At 39.1% G+C, this 25,513-nt stretch overlaps 1 protein-coding gene across 5 annotated transcripts in view; it reads left to right on the top strand.

Moving 5' to 3' along the window:
* The window catches only part of PTPRK (protein tyrosine phosphatase receptor type K), a 413,945-nt gene that overhangs the window by 84,806 nt on the left and 303,626 nt on the right, over positions 1–25,513 (top strand). For all 5 annotated transcript variants that reach the window (XM_082758357.1, XM_082758360.1, XM_082758356.1 and 2 more), the window contains exon 2: positions 3,313–3,435. In XM_082758357.1, the coding sequence (XP_082614483.1) occupies positions 3,313–3,435 (123 nt within the window). The remainder of the gene's footprint in view (positions 1–3,312; positions 3,436–25,513) is intronic.

Raw genomic sequence — 25,513 nt, 5'->3', positions numbered from 1 at the left:
TTAGACAGGAGATAGCAATATGTATTTGATTTCAGCTGCTGAACCTCACTGGAAAGTACTAAGCATTCATCTAGTCTATCTTCTTTCTTCTGCAAACAATGAGCATTGCTACTGTACCAATTGCTCACAGTACCAATGCTACTGTGAACAGCAGCCCAGGAAGTGAATTAGGGTGCTAAGAAATCCTGAACTATGGAATATTTCTGTCAGATGTGGTTTTAGGTTTAGGTGATTAAATATTGAGTTAAGATGAATGCGGTTTTGAATAAATGACCGGGAACAAAATACTTCATCCATCCATCACCTCTTCTCCTTGTAGTTTTCCTCACAGCTCATTCCATGGGGTTTATTGCCAAGTACCCAGAGTTACATAAATAGTGTGCAGGCGATTGACAGTTAAGACAGAGAAGAGGAGATCCAAATTTGCACATGCTTTAAATCATAGGAAGTAACCTGCAGGGGTTTAAAAAGCCTCATCGTGTTATACTGAATAAATAGCTACAGCACTGACTTTTACTTCACTTGCCTGGAAATGTCAAGTTTTGTTGGTAAGAGGAGGAGGTGTACCCCATGAGGAGAAGCCATTGGTTTTAGCAGTTGTACGGGGTGGATTTTGTAGTGGGTCAATAATCCATCTTGATAAACTTTGTTGGTGTGTACACAATAAAAGGACGCTGGCTTGTTTTGTTGATGCAGCGGTGGTGTGCTACACATGAGGAGCTTTGGGTTGCCTGCTGTGTGTTAACAGGCTCGTTGTTATTACTAATCAGAACCTGATAACTAAAATTAATAGTGGGCACAAAGACGAGCAATTAAGAACATTCATCTTCCAAATGAGTCTGCAAGATTCATTGGTAGTTTAAATTTATATACTGAGGGCACTTAAACCATTAAAAAGGGTAATGGGTGCCCTGCAGGCATGTGCTTCAAAGCCATATGTCATTTTGGTGCTGGGACAGCAGACAGTGATAACTTCCCTTTAAGGGAAACTGCTATTCATTTATCAATTAAATGTCGAAGGAAATGTACATTTTTGCTGTAGAGTGATCATAGCAGTGTATTGTAAGTTAAATCAAAGAACAAGATTTATGTTCTCAGCCTTTCTGGCTTTATAATGATAGATGTTAATTAGAAAAGTCTCTTGGTGGTAATAGGGCATTGGAGTTGGAACTTCTGAAGGCGTAAATGTTCCTTTGATGCATAAATATTTCTCCTTTTGCACTTAACAGTCTGACAATGACACTGATGTAGTAATCAACTCAGTACAGAGTATGGAATGTTGGTTCCGTTGTTGTTGTGTTTATGTTCTTGCAGTGTAACATTTTAGAAGGTTTTGCTGAAGTGGAACTGAATGTGAAGCTGTAAAGTTTTACGGCACAGGGCTTTAGCAGGAATTTTTCTAGAATGTAGAGGTTTCTTTTCCCTCCTGGCATCCTTAACTGGCCAACACACTGCTTAACAAGCAGTCAAAGGCACGTCCTGGGATGAGTATCTGACAGTGTTTTCAGATAAGTAGAATTAGCTAGAACTTAGGCTGTTTTGTCATTAATTCAAAGTGACAAGTTTTGAATGAATCCCACAACTGTGGGAATTGAGTTCTCTCTCACTGAAGATGCAACATAATCTCTGTTGGGGACACTGTCACAGTCTAGATTTGCTGCTACAACTAAGTAAGAAGGACATGCTCAAATATGAACACTTTGGTTCTGTAAACTCTCTTCCTCTTATGTGAAAGCTAAATACTCCATTGTGAGCAGTTAAAAATATTTTACTCTCAATCTGATGATACACGTGCCCCGTCCTCCTTTCCTTATTCTCTGGCCAGTCCTCATTCCAGGCCATCTGTGTGTGTTCAGTAAGCAGGAATGACAGTAGTTCTTCGTTATTGTCATCCTCCCTCTTTCCCACCTCCATCACATTTTCTTCTGGGGTGTAGCGTGGGCTGCTGAGAGCACTCACCAGACGTGGTGTGGAGGTGACTCATCTTAGGGTGACACTGGTATTTACCATAATGGTCTTTGTTTGTTCTTGGAACCTGCAATATTTGTTTCATATTTTGTATTTAAAAGTCAGATGGACAGTGGAGTAAAAACAAATGTTCCTGTTATTCTTCAGGTGTGTCCTCTGACTTACTCTTCTAAAGGAGCATTTTTGGTTGTAACAGCTCTTATTTGGATTGATATGCCCAACCTACTGAGGACAGGGAGGAGAGGATTCAAGAAGTGTCTCCCCTGATTTCCAAGAGATGTTTATCTCTTGAGTTCTTATATAACTTCTTTTCTGAATTTAAAAATACTGCCTAAATAAAGATGAATGCTATGTATTTTCTCTTTCACTGTTTCAGTTTCTCCAGCTATCTTTGAGTAGAAGGAGCAAACTCAAGCGCTGCTTGCCATGAATGGAGATAAATGCTTCAAAGTTGTGTGCATGACATCTGTATTTTCTTGTGTTTATGCTCTACTTTTCTTTGACTGGGTTCTTTTGATTCTTTTGTTTCTTCTGTCTCAAACCTTGACCTCCTCTTCTGATCATCATGTTTTCTTCTCTCTTTTTCTCACCCTACTTAATTGCTTTCACTGGAAAATGTAGCTTGAAACAGGGCAGACACATTATCGTGTTATATATGTATTTTTTTTTCCCTTCCATCTTTTATGTTATTTTCCTTCTTTCTGCCTGTCACTTCTCCTCATAACTTTTGTTGTAAGGTTTTCATATCTGGTGTTTATGTAACCCTGAAAAAGCACCTTTAATTTTCATTCTGTTATTCTAGATTGATTTAATTAAGCAAGATTATCAAATTCATTCTGCAGTAATTATTTCATTTCTATGTAGCTGTACTTATACTTCCTGACTGCTTTTGTTTTGGGCACAGTATTTATCCTTGTACTTGATGTCTAGACTTGGTATGCTTTCATTGCATCAGTGTTGTTGATTTTCACCATTAGTTTCCTAGCCTCATCCATTGCTTTCTGTTTTCCCCTTGGTCCAGGCAACCTGTTGCTCTCTGTCCTGCAGATGTTGAGCCAGGTTTCACCTGGGATCAGGGACACAGCCTGTGATTTCCTGCTCTGACAGAAGGTACTTTTGGGAGAAACTGGCTGCAGGAAGCAGAGATGTAAAAAGAGAGTAACAGTGATGGATGATCTGCTTGCAGACTTGAGCTTTGCACAGGGAAGCTTGTGAGCTGTGCCATGGGCTGTGTGGGCTCTGTAGTTGTACTGAGCACAGGTCCAACACCTCGGCATGAATCCTGAAAGATCTCTGCTTTTAAATAACCATACAATTGTAACTAATAACATGTTTCTTCCCTAGGGGGATGTACGTTTGATGATGGTCCTGGGCCCTGTGATTACCATCAAGACTTGTATGATGACTTTGACTGGGTACATGTCAGCGCTCAAGAGCCTCACTATTTGCCACCTGAGATGCCTCAAGGTGAGAAACCCCAGGGACACTGAAGGAATAAGCTTCTCTATTAAAAACTTCAGAACCTCATTGAATATGGCCTCAGGGCTGTGCTCTGTGATTTCCAATTTAAACTTTGTAATGGTGGTAATAAGAAGAAATAAAACTAATAATTATAACAGTAAATCTTGTTAATTGAGAGACCTTAGATGAAATCCCCCTTCTAAAGTGGGGTTGAGGGGGGACATAAAGAAGAGGGAAAGGAAGTGTTAACTTTTTTATTCTGCATGTAATTCCTGTTGACTCATGGTTAAATTCTGTCTTAAATGACAGCCAATGTATTGATTGAATTATTCAGGCATGCATTAGAATAAAGGATACATGCAAAAATCCATACTATCGTTGTGGCCCCCTCCCCCATCCAAACTGCTCGTCATCTGAAAGTAATCAGAAAAGCTTTGATTTATGGAAATATTGCTGTTGTTAATTAGTATTTAGGACAGGTAATGAATAACTGAAGAGGTACAGCCTACATGACCTTGCGTGCTCACCTTTGATGAACAGCTTAATCGGTGCTTCCCAGACAGCATGATATGCTGAGAAAATGAAAGCATTTGAAATTCAGCTACATTTTCCAATTAATAGTACATTAAGTAATTAATCATGCAGAGGAGGAAAAAAGGTCATGGCTATTTTATTTGTACCTAAAAGGTTTTGTGAAGAGAGATATGTGTGGAGGAGGAGTGGGAAATGTTGCCACACAGAAGCAACCTAACCTCTTCACCATTTCTTCACTGCTTTTTATGTATTATTTTGGATTATTAATGGATGTTAGTATATGTAATTTTGCTTTTTAACTGCTAAATAGCTGGGTTCCCCCTACTTTGGAGTCACTGACACGAGCTGCTGTTATCATGCCCTATGTCTTACAAAATAGGTTAATGTATTAAGCAAGCTCCATGCTTTATTTAATGGAGTGCTTGGTGCTTCAGGTTGGTGTGTGGAAGAGTTTAAGCCATGAAGCATCTGCCTTCATGATGCTGAAGGTCTTGTATTAACAAATTCAAAATAATATCTCCATTAGGAAGGCAAAACATAGTCACTTTTCAGTTTACGTTTTTCAGAGTTAGGTGCTCTGTTAAAATGCTGTGGTTATTTTAATTGCCGTGGAAACACCATTTTGTAAAAAAAAAAAAAAAAAAAAAAAATCCACAATCTGGTATTCTCAGGCTTCAGGTACATCTTGCATAGGAAGAACAGCAATTTGAGGATTTTTGTTTTGATTGAATCTAATGACAAGATAGCTTCTTCTTGCATCTCCAAAACAACATACCTATCATCCATAGACGGTCTTCAGAAGGAAATGACACGGTGCTCTCTGAATTCTGTTTAGTTCTGCTACAGACCCATCTCCTATGCTTCCTATCCTTCTGGGGGAAGTGTGTTTTTTGTTTTGTTTTGTTTTGGTTTGGTTTGGTTGTTTTTTTTAAGCATCTCTGTGAAATTGTGGCTGCTTAATAAAAACTGACAGTATAGTGTTTTGGAGATGATCTAAAACAGATACAAAAATGGCTCTCTGATTTTTGCTTTTTCTTTTGGTTAGAATTCCAGACTACAAGTGATCAAACAGTCTTATCTGATGAGATACCATTAAGAAGTTCACCACTTTCAGACTGCAAATTTATGCTGTATCCCTCATTTGTGTTTGAAGTAGTACAATCTTCAATTTTAAATTAAATCAAAGAATGTAACAGTTCTGATATAAGCATTGAATTTCTTTGGTGGGTTTGCAGGAAGTGGAGCAGTAGGAGGATTTAAGCAAAAGCAGAAGGAAAATAACTGTATGTAATAATCTTCTATGCATTTTTTTCCACCTTTCCTGATTACTGTTGAAACTTGAGGTTAGACAGCACTACTCAAGAAGTTATCTAAGTAGAATAAGGTGTGGTAATGAAGGAACAGGTAAAATTAAACTACTACCTGAATTTTATTTTTTTTCCTATGTTTCTGATGGAAGCTAGGGATCTCCTAGGGATCAGAGTTAGCCCACTTTTCCCATGCAGTGTGCAAATGAGAGGAGAAATGGGTTTCCCAGAGCAGTGCAGAAACTGAAGTCCTAGGGTGGAGTCCGTTGTCTCCCCATCTTTTCTCCTCAGGCTATATAATCATTTAGATGGTCACAAAGCCTCTTAATTCTTGTTTTGAAGTCCTCTCTGTGGACATCCTTTGCAGTGTTTACAGTCTTCATCTCTTATATCTCTTGGGAATCCAATCCAATGTCCTAGCCGTGCCCTTAGCTGGAAAAATATATGTTCCAGTACAGCTTTATCTCCGCAGGAGCACTGTTTTAACAGTTTGTAAAAAGGTAATGCCCTTATGCTGACTGTGCAGCTTTCAGGGCTCTAACTTTACCAGATTCACCCAGAATCATTGTAGTCATAGAATATTATGCTCGATTTTCAAATGTCAATTTTTAGTCTTTAATACATTCAGAAAGTCTTAGGGGGGCTGGGAGGAGGGGGGAAGGAGAAAAAGACAGGTTAAAATGGAAAAAGGGAGAAATGTGGGTATAGAGTTCATGATTTTCTTTTGATTCAAGGAAGTGTTTTAATTCAATGTTTTCCTTTGGAGAAGGATAAATCATAGGAAATTTCAGACCTAATGGCACATGTTATGGAGTGCTGTGAAAATGTGAAAGCTTGTCATAATGGAAAGCATTTTGCAGGTGTAGTAATAGTAATCATTATTGGTAAGACAAGTATAATTACTTCTGAGTAATTAAAGCAACTTCTGATTTTTTTTTTGTACTGACCTACATTATATTTCACAAATTATGAGTGAAGGCAAAAGCCACTTAACTCCTATTATGGGAAAAATAAGTGCACGTGATGATTAATTTAGAAATAAAATGAATAGTTAAGGCAGGCGGTTGTATACAGCTTTAAATACCAACTTGTAAATGGTTAGAACTGCAGCTTACATGACAAAACCTTTTGGATTACCTATTAAAAGCTTGGAAAACATCTGATCATATAAAAGTGACTGTGCTAGATCAAGCTGATGATCCGCTGCTTTTGAGAGTGGCCATTAGACCTTGCCTAGGGAAGGGCTGTAGAAGAAAGGTGACTGTGTGCTAATAATTCCCTAGCATACTCTCCCAGTTCCCAGCTGCTCAGTATTTAGGAATTTCCTCAACCAGAAACAGTCATTTTTAATGTTCTCAATGAATTCATGTTTTTCCTTGACAGCTTTGTTTTACTCTTTGTGAGTTCCTGTACAACGTACGGTGGGCTTCAGTAACAGTGCCAACACTAGTTACAAATTATGGGGAGAAGCATCTCTTCTTACCAATTGGTTTACGTGCTATTTCTATCTGATGTGTGTTGATACCTTATATTGCAACAGAAAGGGAGCAAATATGATTCCTAATCACCTTCTCCATGCCATTCCATTTTTTGGATACTTTTATAATATGCATGCACCTTTAAAACACGCACTCTTCTCCCAACATCATAATTTCTGGGTTCAGTGGCCTGTCTATCTAGTTCCTTGTGTAGAAATAGTTCCACAACTCGAAATCTGCATTTTGTATGAGACAAGGTTATATTTTTGTGTGAGGCAAGTATTACATTTTTGTAGACACAGTGATGAAAATGTAGTCAAAGTATTTACCTGATGGTCTTTGTAATTCTGAAGAGACATCTTCTGCATGTTGAAGCAAGCCCTTTAGAGCAAGCATAGGTTTTCAGATGTATGTCTTTTATACATTGTACAGTACAAGATAGAAGTTAGAGATTGCTGTTAAGATGAAATCCAATTTTGATATGGATTTTTTCCATTTGTATTAGGGAAGTATTTATAATGTGTGTATGAATTCATTTTATAGGAGACTACATAAATAATAGTGTTTTCGTATGTCACTGGGGATTTGTGAAGGGGTGGTTTTATCCACGTTAATATATTTACTGATAGTTTTACCCTTAGATAGAGAAGGTGGGGTTTGTTTTGCCTATTAAAAGCAGAATAACTCTGAGGCTATGCAGGGTCAGGGCATGAAAGTCTGTAATGGCCTGCGTGATGGGGAGCCACTTAATGAAGGGCTTTTTTAATGTGAGGGCTATTACCCTCCTGGATACAGATGCAATTTGAGGAATGTCTAAATTATAGTGGACAATAGCAGCGTGCTGAGACGGACATCTTATTTCCGATCTTTCAGATGGATAATGTTCCCATATTGGATATATGGCAATTTTGTGTTCTAGAAATCCAAGGAAAATAAATTAGGCATAGTGGGGGAAGTCCTTAGTTGCACTTACTGTTTAGCATGACTAAAGGAGAACAAATTAAATCTCTACAGATGTGCCTTAGTATTAGATTGTTTCACAAATGCAAAGTTTATTTCTTTACTGCAAAGAATATTGCAGGGATTAATTTTGACTTTTCAGAAATCACTTATGACCTTGCATGTTGGCCCATTTTTAAGAATAAAACTAAACTCACTGCTCTTTGGAAATAAATAAGTATTGAGCGTAACAGCTTTGAATGGTAAAAAATTGAAGATTCAGGTTTAGGCTGAAGTTTTGGGCTCCCTAGTGGAAGACTGCATGGTTAACTCAGAATGGAGAACATACACTATGAAGGGCAATGTGAATGGGAAGAAGTGTGTTGACAAGTAATCTTAGGCCACACTTTCATGGTAATTACTTTTATATGGGTTTTAGGCAGAACGTCTGTGGCTGCTCATTTCCGTATCCTGTCATTCCCAGAGGCATTCTCAGTTTGCTTCCTGCTCCCAGTTGCTCTGACATGTGTGTGATCGTGCAGCAAATTGGGTCAGGAACTGGTGTGAATTAAAAATAATAACTCAGGAAAAAAAAAATAAATTTGGAACAGGTCAGTTCGTTGATCCAGTTCATTGTGTGGCTGTAGAAAGAGTTGTGGGTGGGTTCAAGGGTCAGGTAAACCTCTGGGGCGCCTGAAAGAAATTTAAGAATTACACGCTTAAATTTGCGTGTGACTTTAATTTTCCTGTACGATTAGAGTTGAGATATTTGTTGTGATCTGGAAGGTCAGCTGTGCACCATTTAAGTTCTGCCTTTTACAGAAATGAAATAGCTTTTGTGTCACCTGCATGACCCAAAATGAATTTCTGTACAGGACCAGCATGTTCATGAAGTGTATAAATGAGAGAGGGGAGGTAGAAGGTCATGAAATTTGTGTTTTAATATAGATTTTTGTATGAACATGGCTCAGGAAGGAAAGCTGTAATGTGTAGGTCATATAGATGAGACTTTTGGCCTTTTACTTCACTTAAACCTGATTTTTCTCCTGTAGAAATGAAACCACCAACCCATAAATAAATTTAAATTGTATGGGTATGAATGGTTGCCATAAGACAAATGTTAATGGGGTAGCAATGCCTGGTGAAAGCCATGTGTTTCTTGAGGCTTTTGAAAGAAGAGAGCTCTGCAAATAGGTGGAGAACACTAAGCTCACCATGGTTTCCTGAGCTCTTCCATGGAGACACCAGCTAGCTTGCTGTATTACACTACAGAAGAGTGAAGTTCAAGCAGAACACTTTTGGTGTCTTGTTATTTTAATAGACAGACTAACAAAGTTTACCAGTCCACTGAGCAGATTACTACTAACTTCCTAAGGTTTAGCAGCTGTATGGGTTGCATTGCTAGTATAAAGGTAATAGATCAGAGAAACTGTGCACAAGGGAATTTATTTACTGATCCATGGATTGGCAAATGCAGTTCAGGAAGGTAGTGGTTTTAAAGTTTGACCATTGAAAGCTTATCTGGATCATTACATATGAAATGAACTGTAAAAGCTTGGATCTGTGTTTGGGGCTGCTAAGAATTTCTGTTTCTCTCCTCCTTTTAAATTGCTTTATGTGATGGGGTAGATATGCTTAATTTAAACTGAGATTTTTTTTTTTTTTTTTTTTTTTTTTTTTTTTGTCTTCCTTCATATTGCAGTCTTCATACACTCACTCCTTGGTACCAAATGTTAACTGGTATTTGTGTGCTGTTTAAGTAGTCAATATACTAAAGAGCCTAAATAATTTGATGTACTTCTGTTATCAGAAAGAGCATATTTTACTGCTCTTCTTACTCAGAAACCTTTATGGTTGGTTTCTTGTCTGTATTATTTGTAAGCAGCATCTTTAACAGAAAGCAGCCTACCTTGTTAGTGCAGTGCAATTAATGTACACCAAAAGTACACCTGTAAACATCCTGATCTTATTTGGCTTGCTATGCACAGTGCATTAATCAATGTATTGACCAATTCCAAGGTTTCCCTGTTGTTCTCAAGCACGCTTAATTTGGTATAAAGTGGAGAGAGGAGGGGCACAGGGAAGGCTTTACAGTTGATGCAGTGCTTTTGTACATTTAGATAAGCTGTCTTTTTTTTTTTTTTTTTTTTTTTTTTTAATCGGGAACTTTCAACATAGGATTAGTAAAAGTAAGGTTTTTGTAGTAATAGAAATGACTGATATAAGTAACATGTGTGTGCTGTTTTTCCATTCATTGACACAGATGGATTTATTCTGTTTCCTTTAGGTACTGAAAGAACATTTTAAAAAGATTATTTTGTGCAAATACAGCAAGTATGCTTTACCTTCAAGGCCAGCTGCTAGAGTAATACTTGGTTTCTTTTTTTTTCCCTTTAAAGTTAAAATATTTTGTTCAACCATAATTCTTCTTCTATGAAATATTGATTTCCAAAAAAACTAATTTGTTTTTGAATAACTTCTCTTTTTACTTGCTTATATGCCTCAAATGAGTGTATTTTATAGGTCTCAGTTACATTTGAGAACCTGTCAGATTGTTACTTTGAGCATAGGGAAAACCAACAGAAGCTGCATAAAATGCTGCCTTCCAAAAAACCATTCCTTCGTTTCTCCTTTTTGTCCTAGTAGAGTATCTGAAGCATGTTAGTTTTTCTGAATCTGGGGTAAAAAGTTAAAGCAAGGTGGAAAAACATGTTTGCCTCAGAGTTCCAAAGAAGTAGGTTAATCTTGGGCAAATCTACCTCTGCCATGCTGGTGCCAAAAGTTACAAACATTACCATGTGCTGGTGTTACCACAGCAGTCATCAGCATTCTTGCCCGTGATGCAGCCCCCTGCAGCGTGGTGCAGTGTGGTCAGCATCACAAAAAATTCAAATCACTCTGCCCATCACTGTGACCATTTCTGGGAAGCTCTTACCACTGCTACACAAAAGCCCAGGCTCAAAATGTGGAAAAGTTTCATTGGTGTTTATGGAGTCAGCTGCTGCATGGGGGAGCTGCGAATGTCATAAGTGGCGTTACCTGAAGTTGCTATCTTGATAGTGTTGTGAAGGGTGGACAAAAAGCAAAATGGTATAGTGCTAGCCTTTCAGCGTTGAGGGAAAAAGAGTTTGAATAGCATGTTGTCAGCTTAGAAGGTGTTGCAGATTGAGGCATTTAGTGTTCAGTGTTCAGGCTGGAAGCCTGAAGCGTGGCTGAGGAATAGCACTTGTTTGGTTTCTCCCTACTTCCCTGAATGGAGAGGAACAAGACAGCCCAGCTTTTGAGTACTGTCTGCCTACTGCTGTTGTGCCCTTGTCCTACCGTTGTGTTCTCTCAAAGTCTGACTTTTTTTTTAAATTCCTCCTGAAGGTAACAGTTGTTTACCTCGCCTTTGGATATTTGGCTATTTTGTAGCATAGTGGAGGGCCAGGCATGAGCTTAGATAGTGCTGCTTCTCATGGGGCTTCATTTGGCTCAGAGCATGGGCACAGCTCACTTGCTCCTGCCCACAAAGCATGGCATGGTATAAGCATATCTAGTGATTTATGTCCCTTCTGTTTGGCACTGTTTGGCTGGACTCTTCCACAGAAGCCAAGTAGTGTACATGTACTTATTCTGTGTTTACATGGCTTCTCCTATCTGGTGTAAGTTTGGGTGGTTTCCTTCTTTTCCTTCCTACTGCAGCCACACATTTTTGGCTGCTCTATTCTTTATCTTTGACATTTCTGTAGGTTGACCTGACTGGAAACCTTATTTGCTTTTCCGTCCCACTCACCTATGTATCATTTTTTAGTAGTCCAATGAATGCCAGATTGAAACAACAATGTAACTACAGGATGGCCTGCAGGAGATATACTAGAAGCCAGATTAGCAGTAGGGAAAAGAAATCATGTTGCTGGTTAGAAAAAGAAAGCTAAAAATAGATCCCACACCCTGTTGGGGAATGCAGTGAAGGAGTAAGACGATGGTGTATGAAAAAGAAGTGTTAAGACAAAATGGAGGTGGGGAGCGGGGGGACTGTAATATAATTGGCAATTTCCAGTGGTTGCTGATGCAGATTACTGCTCAGCAATAATCTTCAGAAATACCATGAACAGAGGTCAAGGTGTTGTAGTAACCCTTTGTGGATGGGTACCTCATGATCTGAGGGACTATCTCCCCATCCCTGTACTGACTTTTCACTTGAGTCACATCAGACATGATGCCTCTTGGGGAAGTGTAAGCAAAGCTGTGAGCTACTTTGAATTTATGGCAGAGTAAAAGCATTCACAATCCCACTTGTAGTTCAGGACCTGTTGTGCAACTGGAAATACCTAAATTACCTGTGCACCATACAATGGTAACACCAACAGTAGAAGAGGTAAAGTCTATAAAAACAAGGAAAAAACAAAACACACAACTTTACGTGAGATGAGGTGAATTTCAGGCAGCTGAATAATAGCCATAAAAAAAGCGAAGCGATACTCCCTCCTCCACATTCTTTCATGTGCAGTATCTGAAATTGTCCTGTCTGCTTAAATATTGATTTCTGAGCTCTAACCCTTTTGCCACTCAGTATGTAATTTATGGTTCCTTTTTGTGCTTTTGCTGTAAGTCCATGCTGATGCAGCAATCACTGATGTTTGCTAATGGTAAGAAAAGCTACAGTAATAATAAAACTATATTTTTTTACAGAACAGACTTAGAATGAACTGAGATTTAAACTTTTTTTTTTTTTTTTTTTTTTTTTTTTAAGTCATGGTGAGCTAATGAACAACTATGTCAAGGAAACAGTGAGATTTTTTAATTAAGACATTTCTGTCATAATTTGAACATGTATCTGTACAAGTCGTTATCAAGCTCATTATGTTGAGTAAGGCATGTTTCTTTTCTAAGGGGAGAGAGGAGGGGGTATCCTGGCTGGGATTATTTTGTTCCCTTTCCCGGCTTTTTATATAGGTATGTTGAAAAGGCAAATCCTTTGTATTAAGGGTCACACTAACTTCATTTGCAAGTATGTAGGTTGTGAAGAGGCAGTTACTTACGTGATTAGATTTATTTGAGATGGAACAGGTTTATAGGTTTATGCTGGATATGGGAATGGATGCATTTGTGTTGTTTTACCTTGTAAGTGAAGTTTGTGTTAATTTCAGAATCTTGCATGGGTGACATTGCTGCCTCAGATACACGAACATCCAAAGTTCTCCTCCTTTCTTCCAATCTCTTCATGAAATTGAAAGTGTAATCCCCTTTAATTTATTTTTGTGAGATTATAGAACATCATTCAGAAATTAAATCCACAAAGAACATGAACCACTAGAAAAAAAAACTTTTAAAATGCAAAGCAGTTTTTCATTCCAAACTGTGTTGCATCTGTCCAAAGGTAGGTGGATTTTAATCAGATTTTAACTGTAGTTAAAATTAGCAGGCAAGAAAACTTGAGTTAAATCATGCGTTTTAACTTTGATTTGCATTTTACATCGTTAGTTACTATTTTGGAAAAAGGGGGAAGAAATGGCAATATTTTTTGCCATGTACCCTCCCTCTTAAAGGCCTCTGTCTCCTCCAAGAAGCCATTCTTCAGAGTTGTCAGTTATGTCACAAGCTCAGGTGGCCTAGGTATCAAAAGTTACTTGCTACTCTGGTGAGAGGAGGTATGAATGGGAGTATGTGTAATAGATGAGTCTAGCTAGCACTTGCATCTGTCCAAAAGTATTTTACAGGGCAACCCTCACAGGAAGGGATATGTGCCTCTTCCCATGCCCTCTTTTCAGTCTGTGTACTTACTGTGTCAGTTTCGTTTACTCCCACTTCCATGCAAGAGCTTGAGCCCTTTTTGTTGTTGACATAGCAAGCATTCTGCTTTCTTCGGGGTCTCTTTCTGAAGCAAGCCATCTTCTGAGGAGAAGCCTGGGTCTGGGTGTTGATAGCTTTCTCTGTTTATGTAGGTAGTGGCCACATTGCCTCAACTTTGCTGCTCTCCAAATGGGGAAATCTTCTAATGCTCTTGTAGCAGTGCTTGTGTCGCGAAGTGTCCCTTCGTGCCCTGCAGCTTAGTTATGCTTGAGGAGTGCTATAAATATATTGCTCTGGTGGATGTAGAACAACACTTTTCTTGTTTGACTTGAAGAAAAAATGGCATGTGGGCAGTGGCTATCAACAGGGCTCCAGCAGAGAGCTGGTGGTGTGGGTATGAGCCTGTCTTCTCTAAAGGATGTTGAACCTGCATGAATAAAGCCATCTGTCTCCAGTTTTCTTGGAAGCTAAAGTTTGGTTCCTGTGCCATCCACCAAGGCAGGATAGATGCAGCAGTGCACTACCCAGGTCAAGTTAGCCAAGTGTAAGCAGAAAGAAAGGAGGTTCCTGGCAGGTCTTGATATAACTGCCTTTTAGCAGATTCTGTGCATCAGTAGAAACATAGAAGACAAATATTCTACCACACAGCTGTGAGAGCTCCAGTCTACTTTTTCCCCGGATATTTTAAACCTGTCCTACCACATTTGGGGGGGAGGGAGGGGGAAAAGCCTATCAGGGCTACTTTGTGGAGATATAATTAAGAAATACGCTGGCCTTATAAAAGCACAACAATGAAATTCTCTTTCCCGTCTCTCCTTCTGCATGGTTTTGGAATTGCCCTTAATGTTATGAAAGGAAAATGAAAGGAAAGATGCATTTAGTTCTTGGTTTGTGTATGAGGAAATAGGTTCTAAAGCTTTCAATCTATTCTATAGTGTAAAATCATAGCTTCAGAAAAAATGGATGAAAGTACACAATTTATAGTTACCCTTGCAAGGCAATGCAATAGGTACACCAGGCAGGACTACCCAAAGATATACCAGCTAACTTCATGTTCCTGAAGTAGGAAATGAGGCTCAGCTCTCGACCTGTTATTGAGTTAACACTGGGGTAGCTGTGCTGGTTCAGGAACATGTGCATTGTGCAGTGCTGGGAGGACATGCTTGGTTTCATGTATCTAATATTTTGTGTGGAACACGTATGCACCAAAATGTTGATTACCAAGGGATTTTTTAGTATTTTGTTGCTGCTTCAGAATTTTGCTTAAAAAACAAAACAAAAAAAAATCAACAACAACAATACAAAAACAGAAACAAAAACAAATAAAAACTTCCTCTTCATCTTTTGTCTATTTAAAAAGTAGTTATCAGGATATAACAGCTTTTTGCTGTATTTTAGGTCAAACCTTTTTTTAACTCCCTTGACAAAGAAAAGCTAGCCATGTATAAACACAAATCAGACATACTGTACTATTTTAGAGAAAGTCAACAAACAATATGAACTAAGCATTTCTGTCATGCTCTTGGTTTCTCTTAACCAATTCCCATGAATGAAGGACTAACAAGTATATCACATTCAAACAGAAGAAACTTCTCTTATTTTTGTTGTTGTTGTTGTTGTGTTAACCCAGCCTTTACCTTCCATCTCCTTCTCCTACTATGCACATTTGTGCAAACTCGTGAATCGCTTTGAGATCTCTGAACTTGTGGACTTTGGTAAAAGACATGAAGAAAATGTGCAACAGAATGACACCCACAGTGCCAGAAGCAAATGTTCCTTGCACAGGAAGTAGACTGTTTCTCCCATGCTCTCTGTGTCTGTTGGTTTCAGTGACCTGGGAGCAGGATGATTTGGCTTCAGGCTTTGTAGGTGGGGTCTTGCAACTTTCCTCCTGATTGGCAATAACAGCTCTGCTTTCTAATTAGACTACAGTTGCAGGTAGATTTTAAGCCAGTATAAGCTTCCAATTAGGCTGCAGCTTCACAGGTCACAGGGAGCCAGTCTAATACCTTATTGTTGCTGAAAGATTATTCTGCTCCTCTTTACTCCTTCTCCTCCCCTGCCTTCATGCTTCAGATAGTTTCTGTAGCCAGCTTTACTCATCAGAGCTTACTGAGAGCTGATATAACTCATTATCCCAGAGAAAATGTTGTTTTTCTGGATTCAGCTGTCTTTGTGAATTGCATTGACTCATGGAAAGGTCTGACAAGCACTGGAGCCAGCAGCACAAGGGAATGAAGGAGCTAGAAGGAGGAGATGCATAAAGACAAGAGGAGAGGCAGGCAGGGAGTTGTTAGGTCATGGCACTGGTTTGTAAACAACAGCCTGTGTTTTGAGTTTCACGATAAATATAATCTAATTTCCACTCTGTCAGCTCCAAGTTTTTCATTGCATGGGCCTGCCAAATGCCCTTGTGTTGGATCTTGTGTGAAACCAGGAGATGAGTCCGTTCATCTTGGTAATCACACAACGGATATATGCAGTCGTACATAAGTACCCTTCCCAGATGTGGAGAACCACATAAGTGACTGTACAAAGAAAACTCCTGCATCAAGCAAATGCAGCCTATTCAATAAAAAGACCTGTATACCGTAGTTTAAAACACCCATGGACAAAAGTGTACAAGGAACTTCTTAATACTTAAAATCATATGATTCCCCTTAAGAATAAAGTTTGCAATCTTGTCAGCTGCTCTAAAAGAAAAAAAAAAAAAAAAAACACATGAAAATTACCATGTAAATTTACTTAGATTTATATAAAATTCATTTTACTCATAATACACACAATTTAATTTACATGTATAATTTATATAAATATGAAATTATATTCATGTAATATTCACGTATAATTTATATAAAGATTTTGATTAAGGAGGGTGAAAGAAGTAAAACTAAACAGTAAATTGTGTGTGGGTAAGGATCGGAGGACAAATCAGCACCTGTTTTGGAGTAAGCACCTGCTACAGATCATCTAGCAAGATGAGGAGATAAATGAAGCTTTCTATATGTGGCTAATGAAAGTGTCAGAGTTACAGACAGGGGAGATGCTACCCTCAATAACAAGGACGATCAGTTGGATGATGGTTGAGAACAGCCTCAGATCAAATGACCATGTGACTTGACTTTCAGATCTCAAGAGGAATGAGTAAGCTGAACAGCAGAATTGCAGTCTTAGACTCTTGAAGAGCAGATCTGGACCTGTTCAGGGACCTGCTTGTCAGGAAGGTGCCCTCAAGGGTCCAGGGGCCAAGGAGAGCTGTTTTGTCAAAGATGGCCTCTCAGAGCATAAAGAATGGGCTGTTGCCGTGTGTATGTAGTGTGTTGAGCAAGTGTGGCAGAATGCTGTCTTGAATGAACTTGTTTATCCACAGTGAGCCTGAGCACAAAAGAGATGCACAGACGTAGGCAGCATGAGGAAAGGGTTGAATTGGTAATAGCTATTTAACCCAGCCAACAAAGACATTGTAATATCTAGTGATTATAAGCAGAAGTGATATAAATTCTCCTTAGTCCTATTTTAACATTTTTTCCACAGTGAGGAAATCACAGAATCACAGATTTTCTAGGTTGGAAGAGACCTCAAGATCATCGAGTCCAACCTCTGACCTAACACTAACAAGTCCTCCACTAAACCATATCACTAAGAAGTTATCATTGAAACAATTTTTATTAGTTGAAGTTTTGTTTGTTGTTTGTGTAGTTGCTTTTCAGTTTATGATGACTAATTTGGCTTATTTCATTTGTGTCCATATATGCAATCTGAAAACACAGACATATCTGTGCAATTTGAATTGGAGAAGTGATTGCATGTACGTGTGCTGTGAAGGTGCAAAATGAGTAATGAGGTGGAATGCAAAAGTCTGAAGGCAGCTAGGCCTGTCCTTGTCTATTTTGGGAAAAAATAATTTCAAATTAATTTCCAGAAAGCTGCTTGGTGGAAAGACTTTATTTTTAGATATTTAGAGAGCAGTAACATTTTAAAACCTGTGTTAGGGTTGTTCAAAGCTTTCAAATATGCCAGCTGGGAAATCATGATGTAGTGATGTTCAGCACCATCTCTCTAGGCTAGGATGATCCGTCACCAGTCCAGTACTCCTCCATTTTGCTGTGTCCTGTTCCCTGGTATTTCCTCAAACCAACTGTCCTTTTTTTGCTTCAGTGAGACAGGTTCTCCTTTACTCCAAGCTTCCTCTAGTTTTTAGACCTCAAGGGATGAAAGACCTCATGTGCTTGGTCACATGCATCAGCAAGCAGGTCCTAGGAGTGGAGTCAGGACCTAATGCTATAGCTGTGGTCACATGTAAAATACTTCTGTAGTGCTTCATCCTCTCTCTTTTCCCTTGGTCCAGTTGGTTGTAAAATGTGGGAGGTCACAGCAGTGCTGTAGAGAGAGACACATGCCTCCACCAGGGACCTGCCACCCAGGATGTGGCTTGGCCCAGCTGTGTGCCCAGGATAGGTTAGGAAGCAGAGGTGGGATCTTAGAACAGCTACCATGGACAATAAGGTACAGCATGGATACTTCATGTATCACTGTTATCTGAACATTTAAGCTGTGCTTTGATAAGATTTTAATAAGGAAACAGCATATGAAGCAGCTTATTAAAGTATCCAAAGTTGTTCGAGCAGTACTGCCAGCTTCCTCATTCTGGGGTTTCATGTGCAATAGACCGTCTGTGTTAGAGGTAGTAATACTTTGGAATTTCAACCATTTACGATAGAGGAGCAAAAGGATAATTTTCTTAGCCATTTTGACAGCTGTGGCTGATGCGTATTTTGATGAACAGACTTTCATTAAATCAGGGATTTGAACACATCCCTCAAGTAGGCTTCCCAGAGTCAGTTAACAGTCGACAAGAAGGCAAAGAAGGCAAGTGAAAATCACAGTTAAGGGTTGGGTTAGTTAAAGTGTTTTGTTTGTTTTTTTTTGTTTTGTTTTGTTTTGTTTTTTAATGAATAAATCAGCAATAGTAGCTTTTTGGGGAGAACAGGTAAGCAGAACCATACAGATTTTTGCTAAATGTTTTGTATTGACTCCTAACTCATGATATTCTCTGTTTCTATATTTTTGGGTGGTCCTGTGTGGAGCCAGGAGTTGGACTCGTGGTCCCTTGTGGGTCCTTTCTAACTCAGGATATTCTTTGATTCTGAAAAGGCAACTGGAAAAAAATCTTTGTTGCTCTTTTTTGAATCATACACTGACTGTTACTGGATTGCTTGGAGGCTTTAACTGACTTCCCTGCTGGGTGAAACTTTCAAATACATCTGACTTAAATAGACGAACACTTATCTTCCATGTGCTTTGATAGCTTTTCTTAACGTGTTCACTATTAACAAAGATATTTGCATTTAAATGTTTTTCTCTTGCATCCCATCCACTCCATCTCTTTGATCCTTAACTAAAATCATAATTATGACAGCATTTATGATTGTTCCACTTCCGTTCCTCAAGTAAATCGTGATATCATTTATCATGATCCACCATCACTACAGCATCACGTGGAAAGAAGCTGAAGTTATACTTAGTTTTTCTGTGTAAATTCTTGATCTGTTTATGGAATTAATTTTCATGTTTAAGGATGTAAAATATGAAAATATTCACATCTCTTCAACAGTTTTACAGAATTGAGAAATGAAATGCACTTTTTTTTTTTTTTTTTTCTCTGCATTTTAAGCCTCTTCTACTGGTTTCCATAATGAATAGGTACCAAATTTAACAGATAGCTGAAATTTGATAGCTGCAAATCTTATTTTCTTCAAGTGTGGAGTAGGGTACACTCTTTTTTGTTTTATTCAGGTGTTTTTCACTGAGATTTTACTAAGAAACTTGGTAAAAACAGAATTAGTTGTAAAAACAATGAAGAAACCAATTGTTTCTTGCAGGGAAAGAAAATAAAATGATGCAAACCAGAATCTCATGGAACTAAAACTTATGATACAGTACTCCAGAAATACATTTGAATATGATTTTTTCTTTAAATATTTGCATACATGTTTTTTATAGCTTACTTCCCCACAATCATATAGATAACAGTTTAGTATGTTGCAGTATGTTCCTAGAAGAGGCCATACAGCTGTTAAAATATGTGCAGACTGGGGGACAGGAGGCTGAGGAGGAGCCCTGCAGAAAGGGATCTGGGAGTTTGGGTCAAGAGCAAGTTGAATCTGAGTCACCAGTGTGCCCAGACAGCCAGGAGGAGGGTCAGCCATGTCCAGGGGTGCATGAAGTACAGCATTGCTAGCTGGTCGAGGGAAGAGGTTGTCTTGCTCGGTCCAATGTCCAGAGAAGGGCTACGAAGCTGGTGAAGGGCCTGGAACATGAGTCTTATGAGAAGCTGGCTGAGGGAGCTCGAGTTGTTTAGTCTGGAGAAGATGAAGCTCAGGGGAGACCTTATTGCTCTCTACAACTACCTGAAAGGAAGGTGTGGGGAGCTGGGGGTCAGCCTCTTCTTGCAGATAACTAGTGATAGAACTAGAGGGAATGTCTTCAAGTTGTTCCAGGGGATGTTTAGGTTGGACATTAGGAGACATTTGTTCTCAGAAGGAATAGTCAGGCATTGGAACAGGTTGCCCAGGGAGGTGGAAGAGTCACCATCCCAGGGGTTGTTTAAGGAGAGGCTCGACGTGGTACTTAGGGACATGGTTTAGTGAGTGACATTGGCAGTAGGTGGATGGTTGGACCAGGTGTGTCCAGCCATCTTGGAGGTCTTTTCCAACTGTAATGATTCAGTGATTCTTTTCTGTGCTGGTCTGGCCCCACCTTGAGTACTGTGTGCAGTTTTGGGCATGAAGATATAAAAAGGACATAAAACTTGGAGAATGTCTAAAGAAGGGATGGTGAAGAGTTTAAAGAAGTGACTGAGGTCCATTGGTTTGTTCAGCTCAGAGCAGGCTGAGTGAGGGGAGGCCTCATGGTGGCCTGCAGCTCCCTCACGAGGGGAGCGGAGGGGCAGGCGCTGAGCTCTGCTCTCTGGGGACAGTGACAGGACCCGAGGCAACAGCATGGAGCTGGGACAGGGGAGGGTCAGGCTGGGAGTTAGGGAAAGGGTCTGCACCCAGAGATATTCTGCACTGGGACAGGCTCCACAGGGCAGTGGTCACGGCACCAGGCCTGCCAGAGTTCAAGGAGCATTTGGACAATACTCTCAGACATATGGTCTGATTTTTGGGTGGTCCTTTGTGGAGCCAGGAGTTGGACTTAAAGATGCTTGTTGGGTCCCTTTCAACCCAGGCTAATCTGTGTTTCTAAAATACTATTATTATTTTTGGTCACTGAGTTAGTCATATTAAGATGAAGTAATATTGATATATTGAAATAATGAGGTTTTTTGATACCCAGCAATAATCTCCCAAGTTAAGGATATAAAAGTGTGTGGGGATGCTACGCTGCCATGATCTGTGTTCCTTTACTTCAAGATTTAGCATGACTTGTTAGAAATGTACTTAAATCATTTTTGGGGGGTGTTTGGAAGTTACAATGAAGAAAATTGACTTGAACTTTAAGACTAAGTATTTGTTAAGTACTGTAAGTATCTGCAAGTATCTGCAGTGTGCCTCCACCGCTACCCCAAATAGAAACTAAAAATTTGGGATTAAAGCCTCTTGGTCTGGTGATATTTTTTATCTGAAAAAAAATGAAGTGAGATATCTTCATCGATGATCTGGATGAGGGCATTGAGTGCACCCTCAGTAAGTTTGCAGATGACACCAAGCTATGCTCATGTGTCGATTTGCTCGAGGGTAGGAAAGCTCTGCAGGAGGATCTAGATAGGCTGCACCGATGGGCTGAGGTCAACTGCATGAAGTTCAACAAGGCCAAGTGCCGGGTCCTGCACCTGGGGCGCAATAACCCCAAGCAGAGCTACAGGCTGGGAGATGAGTGGTTGGAGAGCTGCCAGGCAGAGAAGGACCTGGGAGTGATGGTGGATAGTCGGCTGAATATGAGCCAGCAGTGTGCTCAGGTGGCCAAGAAGGCCAACGGCATCCTGGCTTGTATCAGAAACAGTGTGGCCAGCAGGGCTAGGGAGGTGATCGTCCCCCTGTACTCGGCTCTGGTGAGGCCGCACTTCAAGTGCTGTGTTCAGTTTTGGGCCCCTCGCTACAAGAAGGACATTGAGGTGCTTGAGCGGGTGCAGAGAAGGGCTACGAAGCTGGTGAGGGGCCTGGAGAACAAGTCCTACGAGGAGCGGCTGAGGGAGCTGGGCTTGTTCAGCCTGGAGAAAAGGAGGCTCAGGGGTGACCTTATCGCTCTCTACAGATACCTTAAAGGAGGCTGTAGTGAGGTGGGGGTTGGTCTGTTCTCCCACATGCCTGGTGACAGGACAAGGGGGAATGGGCTTAAGTTGCGCCAGGGGAGTTTTAGGTTGGATATTAGGAAGAACTTCTTTACCGAAAGGGTTGTTAGACATTGGAACAGGCTGCCCAGGGAAGTGGTGGAGTCACCATCCCTGGAAGTCTTCAAAAGACGTTTAGATGTAGAGCTTAGGAATATGGTTTAGTGGGGATTGTTAGCATTAGGTCAGAGGTTGGACTTGATGATCTTGAGGTCTCTTCCAACCTAGAAATTCTGTGATTCTGTGAGATTGGACAGTAATACAGAAAAAGAAAATCTAGGATTAATACAGAAATGAAATTAGTACACAAAGAATTTTGTTGACAAGATTATAAGATCTGGATTGAATTTTTAAATTACCTGTCTGCATTCATAAATATTTCATAATTCTGTTTAAAAGTATGTATTTTGAATTAAAATTTGAGAAATAAATAAAGGATTTTTTTTAATTTATAATGTTTTTTTTGTTTGTTTTTTTTTTTTATCAGCTTCTATAGTGGTCTTCTCCAAGAATATTAGGGAATGCTTTATGCTAAACATTAACCAAAAGTTGCTTTTAATTCATCATTTACCACAACAAAGTCTTCATTCTGCAGTGCCATCAGCATATTAGTTTTCCTGTAAGGTCTAAAATGCTATATAGATTTAAAAGCAAAAAACAAACAAAACACAAAAAACTCCAACCTTCAGTCAAAGATCTGAACTTGTATTGTATAATAATTCTTCCCATGTTTAGAGTTGATAGGAAAGAGGTTTTTTTTGTGTTTGTTTTTTTTTTTTTTTTTTTTTTGTATTAAATAAATAGTTTTTAATAATTGTAAAAACCTACACTAATTTACATGCTTTTCTAACAATGTTCTAATGATGTTTGTCTTGACCTTCCACGTTAATTAAAATGGTAATTACCTTTAGTTCTATTTCATCACCTAAATTATAAAAAACATTGATTTTGTACTTTGTCATTTCTTAGCCATTCCTTCTCTTTTTTCTTCTGATTCTTCCATCTTTGTCTCCTACCCTCCTGAAATGCTTATGTACCCTTATTTATGTAGGAACAAGGTCATACAATAAAAGAACATCCAAAGCTGCAACAAGATTATCTTCAGTGCTTGCAATCAGTTTGTTTGCATAAATTAATGCGTATGCGCAAGATCTTAAGGATGGTACTATCCACTTCATGTCATTTGCTCTGTAGGCACCTTCCTATGTGCTAAATGAGATTAAGTGGTGCACTAAGGAAGCCTGAGGCAACAGAACAGGCAAGAATTTTTCATACATATTTGCACTGCTTATCAAAAAAATTAAAAATAAAAAATTAATGTCTCAAGTTTTAATCTTCTCTCTCTTTGATGAGATGCAAGCCGTTTGCAGAATTCTTAATTGACCTTTGAAATATAAATCAAGGGGTTATTCACTAAATTAATTCTATTGGAAGCAGCCCAGAAGACCAAAGTCTTCATGAGTAGGTGGGCATCTTGGAGCACAATGTAAATAAGGAGTATGTAAAATGAACCAGAGCATGCAGGATGATTTGTTTACTATTTATTTACATAAGACTGACTTAACATCTACTGATAAAGAACTGGACCTTTTGCTCTATAAGGCAGAACATTGAGAGAGTTAATGTTGTCTGTGATATATGGCAAAATTTGGGGTTGACTGTAAGTAATTTGGGATTTTTGGCCCTATCATAATAAGGTATAACAGAAACCATTTAGGTTTCTGGCTCAGTCTTCGTTCTGGTAAAATTGGTGCAATGCAGTGCTATGTTCATATATGCAAGTCTCCTAATAATTTGAGCTTCAAAAAATCATGGCCTATCTTTGACTTCTGGATGAAATAAAAGACTAGATCACTAATGAAAACAATTAGATATTTTAACCAAGAATGGGTATTTTTACTTTAAAAAGAGTCTAGCCAAGGGTTTCCTCTTGACTGCCAGGTTAGATACACAATTCTTACATGATATTTCATTTTCAGTCTTGGTCTTTCTTTGATCTGGTAGGTTCCATGCCTAACACCATCACTGTTACTACATCACTGTTACACAGTTAGTGTAACTGTTACCTGAACGGCATACACTGTTACTCTGTGACAAAGCCCTAGCACAAGTTGCCCAGAGAATGTGTGGAGAAGCTCTCCTTTGGAGTTCTTCAAAAGTTGCCTGGACATGGTCCTGGGCACCCTGCTCTGGGTGTCCCTGCTTGAGCTGGGACATGGACCAGATGGCCTCCAGAAGGCCCTTCAGCCTCAGACATCCTGTGATTCTGTGAAATTTTGGAATCTACTTTTCATATTGTCGTGGTTTAACCTGGCCGGCAGCTAAACACCACGCAGCCGTTCGCTCACCCTCCCCCCTCCCTCTCTGGGATGGGGGAGAGAAATGGTAAGTGAAGCCCGTGAGTTGAGATAAAGACAGTTTAATAAGATAGGAAAATAATAATAATAATAATAATAATAATAATAATAATAATAATAATAATAATAATAATACAATGATGATAATAGTACTACTACTACTAATGTGAACAAACACGTGATGCACAATGCAATTGCTCACCACCCGCTGACCGATGCCCAGCCTAACCCCGAACAGTCCCAGCCCCCTCCCCCGGCTAGCCACCCCTAGATATTGTTGAGCATGCTGTCAGATGGTATGGAATACCCCTTTGGCTAGTTTGGGTCACCTGTCCTGGGTCTGTCCCCTCCCAGCTCTTACTGCACCCCCAGCCTGCCCATTGGCAGGACAGAGCAAGAAGCTGAGATGTCCTTGGCTTAGTATAAGCACTGCTCTGCAACAATTAAAACATCGGGTGTTATCAGCACTCTTATCCTAAGCCAAAACATAGCATTCTACCAGCTACTAGGATGAAAATTAACTCTGTTCTAACTGAAACCAGGACATCTATTTTCTATAAAAGTGGAATACATTAAAAAAAAAAAAAAAAAAGAAAGAAAAAGATTTCTTGCTTCTAAACAATGAGACAAAAGAGCTTTCCAGCTCTGAAAGTATTGTCCAGGTATTTTATTCCTGTGGTCTGCACATATGGAATCAGATTTGGTTTTGTCTTGACCTCTACTGGATGCAAGACTAGAAGAACATTGTAATAATCATTTTGTTCCAGTGTGTTACACAGCTATTATGACTCCTATATTACTTTTCCCTTCTGAGGCAGGCACTATTGCTTACAGTTAGTGTAACTTGAGCAAAATGTCTTCATCCTAAGTCACTGTTTTTATTATAATCACAACTCTAGCATGTTTTTTCTGATGGATCTCTTATGTTGGCAGTGTTAATTTATATACAGTTTCTTGGGGCAACACAGACAGTTTTATTACTGTTACAGCTTTTCGTTATAATTAAAATTCTACAAATAAGTGGCATGCGTGTCAATATTGGAGATTTATGAGAGTGAAAATGAGAGAGAGGAGGGAAGGGTAGCTTTGTTCAAATTTTCTTCAATCTTTGTCTAAGTTTTCTAATTTAAATATAGCTGTAAAATAAATCATTTTCAGAAATTTAATCTACTCTGAGATAGTACAAGTTTGTAAAATTGTAGAAGGTAGGTATAATTTCATTTTAGTGTTTTTAAAGTTTGAGGTTTATGACTTGCAGCATTGTATTAAGTGTATGCATAAATTGCAGTGCATTGTACTGTTAACTGGCATGATATAGTAATTTCAAGAATTTAAGCACTTTATTAAGGAATGGAGAAATTG

The sequence above is a fragment of the Aythya marila genome (assembly GCF_965140915.1).
Source record: "Aythya marila genome assembly, chromosome: 3".
Lineage (NCBI taxonomy): Eukaryota > Metazoa > Chordata > Aves > Anseriformes > Anatidae > Aythya > Aythya marila.
Note: the sequence above shows the minus strand (reverse complement) of the source record. Positions and strands in the feature narration are given on the sequence as shown.